Source organism: Merops nubicus, unplaced genomic scaffold, assembly GCF_000691845.1.
Source record: "Merops nubicus isolate BGI_N331 unplaced genomic scaffold, ASM69184v1 scaffold5417, whole genome shotgun sequence".
In the NCBI taxonomy this organism is placed as follows: Eukaryota; Metazoa; Chordata; class Aves; order Coraciiformes; family Meropidae; genus Merops; species Merops nubicus.
Genome location: NW_008620853.1, coordinates 759 through 5339, shown reverse-complemented (window position 1 = coordinate 5339; position 4581 = coordinate 759). Strand labels below are relative to the sequence as shown.

Genomic DNA, 4581 nt, shown 5'->3' with positions numbered 1-4581 from the left:
ATGCCAAGAACAATTTACAGCAGCTAGACAGACTGAAGAGACTCACGCAGAATTATCTTCATTTTCCATAGCTAAACTGCCATCTGATGAATACTACTCCAGCATAATTTAACACTCCTGCTTAAAAGGGCTTGCCCTTGGCGAGAGTAACAAATAACTGCCACACTAAAAGCACAAGTTTTAAAGATAACACTGTGTTTCCAGGGCAAGAGGAACTATCACCTTTGAATTCTGGCCAAATTCAGTGCATCGATCAATTGAACACCAGGTATCAACAGTAGCCTCTGCATCCCTAAACAAGAGTAAGGAGTACAGTGTTTGTAAGGTCTTCAGAAATCAGTTTATGGCATTAAATTCCTCATTCTTCCTTTATCCCCCCATTAAGCTTTTTCCCTACATACAAGCACACATAGCTGCATTTATCACCAGGCCAAGGTGAAGAGAGCTGCCAAAAAGCCCAGTGTATGGAGAAACTGCTTTCCCAATGACAAACATCCCTCTATTTTCTCTCTTCTCCCCAGCTTCCAAAGATGCTGCTGATGAAAAAGGGTTTTATAAAAGATTTGGATTCTCACATTACACCATTTAAGGAAAGATCAAGCACGTCTCAGAAGTCTGAATGTTTCTTTGCCTACCCGCATTAGAAGCCCACAAGGGCCAGAACATATATTTGCCTTTGCTCATCTTCTGTAGTTCTGTTAAGCCACAGTCCAGATCCCCCTCACAGCAGCAGTTATGTGAAGCAGCTCTGGAGTCTGCACTGGCCGCGGGAGCAAGAGCTGCTCAGCCTCACTGGCATCTTTTCCTGCTGCTCCATAGGCTGATCCAGAGATCAGAAAAAGGCTACTAGAAACATAGGTTTCAACAAGCAGTTGTGCTTCCCACTACACAGAAAAATGCAGTTTTGATCAGTTTTAGACACTGCATAAACCAGGCTTTCCATCTTCACAACCGGCAGGTATTGCCATAGTATTCGTAAACAGGTAAGAAACAGGATGCTTGACTTCCAGAAGGAGCGCTAATTAACAATTCACATTGCAAGACAAGGATTTTTGAGAAAGCCAACTGGGACATACTCTTTCTCCTCAGAAATTGTTTTTCAGGTGTGATTCTACATCTATTAAATAGTACTTAAATGGGCATCAAGCAACAGGCAATCTAAAATGTGCTGCCTAGCGCTTGTCGCTTGAAAGAATCACAGGGAAAAGGGAGAGGAAACCTACAGTACCGGACTGCCTGGGGACCCTGGTACAGGAGAATCGGTGCACCAGACACTAGCTGCAAATCTGAGAGCCCAGACAATTAGGGCATTTCTTCCACATCGGGTGGATAGTTACAGTTTTGCTATATGACTGACCAAATGTATATGAGAAGAAAAACACCGGGGGACACATCCACATACTGTGGCCTTAAAGCATAATTTGTTTCATTTTTTTCTTTCACTTTCTTCTACTAAATTTTAGGTACTCCTACATCAAGGAAAGCACTGCAGGAAACACTACATTTTGGGAAAGTCATTTGTATAAACTAATCTTGTTTCACAGAAAAAGCCTGAGCAGACCTTCCACATGTTTATGGACTTATGTCCAAAAACTTAGGTGGTATAGAAGAGCTTGCCTTTGAGAAGATTTCAATGAATACAATAATGCTGACATTTCTGGCCCATTCAAAGAGGAAAATATTAAATTCCATTAAGCTTTCTCCTAAAAGATGTGCATTTGAAGATAGATCAACTATATTCAGAGAAAGTTCACTTTCCAGAACAGTAAAGTGATATTGGAAAGTAGGGAGAATTGTTAAAAAAACACCCACACAATACCACCAACACACAACTTAGCAGTACCTCAGTTCCAGTAGTTTTTGACCGCTTTGCAGGAATCTCTTTATCCTACAGAGAAAAAGTGAAGTAAAGAAGTGTATAAAGAGCATTAGAGAGCAATACTGGCTTCACATAAATACAGACAATAGCAGTTTTCAATGCAATTGAAACATCCCTTTGTGAGCATAAAGGCCTAAACTATAACTTTTAAAAGTAAGTACTCAGTTCTGTTTCATTGCGAAATTATAACCTTCCAGATGTTAATAAGAGAAGATAAAAATGTACATGGACACATCTACTTTCTCCCAGCTTCTAAAAAATGAAGCAGAATTTTAGGCCTGTCCTCAACTGATTAAAAACAGAGTCATCCTTCTGTTCATTTGAAAAATATAAAACACCACAAAACACAAATCATCCAAATACCACAGCATGGAAAATAAAGCTGGAGTGATCCATCATAAAATAAAGTCCACAAAGCTTAGACAGGGGATGGAAGGAATATAACATACAACCCTTGTATTCTTCTCTTACAAAGAAGGCAAAATTAACAGAGACCTTCACAATGACTCCCTGCTTTGCTGCCCTCTCAGGCCCCTGTATCCTGTGGAATGCCATTTCCTTGCTCACACACCAAAGCCTCTCCATACAGATAAGACATTGCTGTACTGAATTTAACCTACAGAAACCTCATGAACTATAACCCACCCCATCAGACCTTGAACTCTAGATGCAGGGACAGCAAGGTCCCCAAGGAACGCATGATGAAAATGTCCTTTCCTTTCCAGCAACAGCCCCCACCTTAGTAATGACTCTCTGAATGAGACTTACCTCTTCTATTGACTACCATACTTATGGTCTGCTGATCAAAAAAATTTCATTCACATTTTTAATCTCTGGGTTTAAATAATTTGAGAGATTGGTTTGTTAGTTCAGAAGTCTCAGTCTGAACATGTTACAACTCCTGACCTTTCTCAGCATTTGTATCATCCATACAGACCCAGCAACAACTCAAGAAAACGGCCGAAACCCTCCCAACCTGTTTGTGTAAAAAGCATACCATAATAAGCAAACCTATGTCTAACCCAAAGACTAAACTGGCAGTTCCCACTGGTGACACACAAACCAGGCGTTTCATTATTGCTATAATGGAACTCCAGGGAGTGTGGCTAACAAGACGTGAAAGTGCTCAGCTGCACCTCAAGCCTTGCAATCCTCCAAAGGTGCCATTACCACTTCTCCCGTGGGCATTACTGCTGGCTTCCAATTATAATGCTCCTTTGGGGAATTACAGAAATACTACGTCAGCTACATCAGCCTAGGCTGTACATCTTCTACTGCAAGGAAATGTAAAATTTTAATTGCAGATGTAGAAATATGCCAATTTAAAAAGAGGAGTAGTGGAAAATTAATTCAGGCACACAAACGCAAACCTTCTCAGCCACTTAGAGACTTAAAGAGACATCTAGGCTTGTCTACACAGTCATCATTATGTTTCTCTGCGAGTTACTGAACTCAGCAGAGAAAATACAGTGCAGTTATTGTGCGTGCATTACCTAAGGGATCAGCCTGGGCTAAAGTGGTCCCTTCCAGTACTATACATTTGTCTGCTAATTGTTAAAAAAAAAAAAAGGCAGCTTTCAAAAGCCTGCATTTTTACCTAAAGAATACCAACAAAACTGTTACAATCTTGAAACTGTCATTCAAGGCATAAATACATACCTCTTTAAATCCAGCAAACAGTGGAATGTCATGAAACGGGGAAATATATTTACCATCTGTGTTCTCTGAAGAAAAAAAAAAAAAGCAGCATTACAAATCTAAAGATGTCATAAGATGTTGGCATTGCTAACCATTATGCATTAGAGAAATGCATGATATGCTACAATTATGCATCAGTTAAACTTTTTCTGAAGTTTAATTCCAAGGACTAAAAATTAACCTACATGTAGGACAAGAAATTTGCTTGTTTGACAAGGACTCATTAGAATCAAAATTATTGCTCTAGCATTCTCTACTACACTTCTGACTTCCTGGAAATATGAGATATGTAAAGGTGAGAAGATCCTTCCATTCTCTTTTCTCCTCCTCCCTGGCCATACACAACCACTAGTGAAAAAAAAATACCAAAGGAACCTCATTTCCATGAGCAACCAGTGAATTCATCTGGGTTCCTAGCAGTGCTGCCTTGTGACTTCACTGTATTTCTAAAAGAGTTTCATGACCACAAAGAGAAAATCTGCCAATATACCAGGCAGAGGTCTGATCAAAAGTAAGGGATGGGATAATTGCTCAAGCCCTAGACATGAAACATAACACCTTGAAATCAGCAGAAATTGACATTAACAGGGGCCCAATCTGTACCGGAGCCTTGCTCCCACTGTAGAAATGAACAAATTCACTGGAGTGGATGTTTAAGCTTTGCATACTCAGAAACTTCTCAAGATATCAAAAGACCTAAGCAGGAACATCAACAGTATAAGGTTCTAATGCAAATCTCTAGGATTGTCTCCCCTGCTAGCATCCCTGTTCACAGCAAAGAGAAAAGCACACAAGGAACTTTAATTTAGCTTTGCATTGTACTTTGACCACCTCAGCAACAAGGAGTAAATGGTAGTTGTTTTTGCAATCATGGAAGCCTTCCAGATGTTCCTCCCAAATAAAACTGTTTAGTGGTAGGCTGCTTATTCCCACTAAGTAAAGTGACTTTCTCTAGATGAACTCCTGTGCTGGCAGCCACCTTGGGACTGAGCACAAGGGAGTTG

The 4581-nt window shown here is 40.1% G+C and overlaps 1 protein-coding gene across 1 annotated transcript in view; it reads right to left on the bottom strand.

The window, feature by feature from the left end:
* Positions 1-3603, bottom strand: part of LOC103776704 (inorganic pyrophosphatase 2, mitochondrial-like) — a gene marked incomplete at its 5' end in the record, with an annotated part of 36523 nt that extends 32920 nt beyond the window's left edge. Inside the window, 2 exons of the mRNA XM_008944226.1 lie at positions 1844-1888; positions 3539-3603. Of these exons, the coding sequence (XP_008942474.1) occupies positions 1844-1888; positions 3539-3603 (110 nt within the window). The remainder of the gene's footprint in view (positions 1-1843; positions 1889-3538) is intronic.
* Positions 3604-4581: the final 978 nt, after the last annotated feature.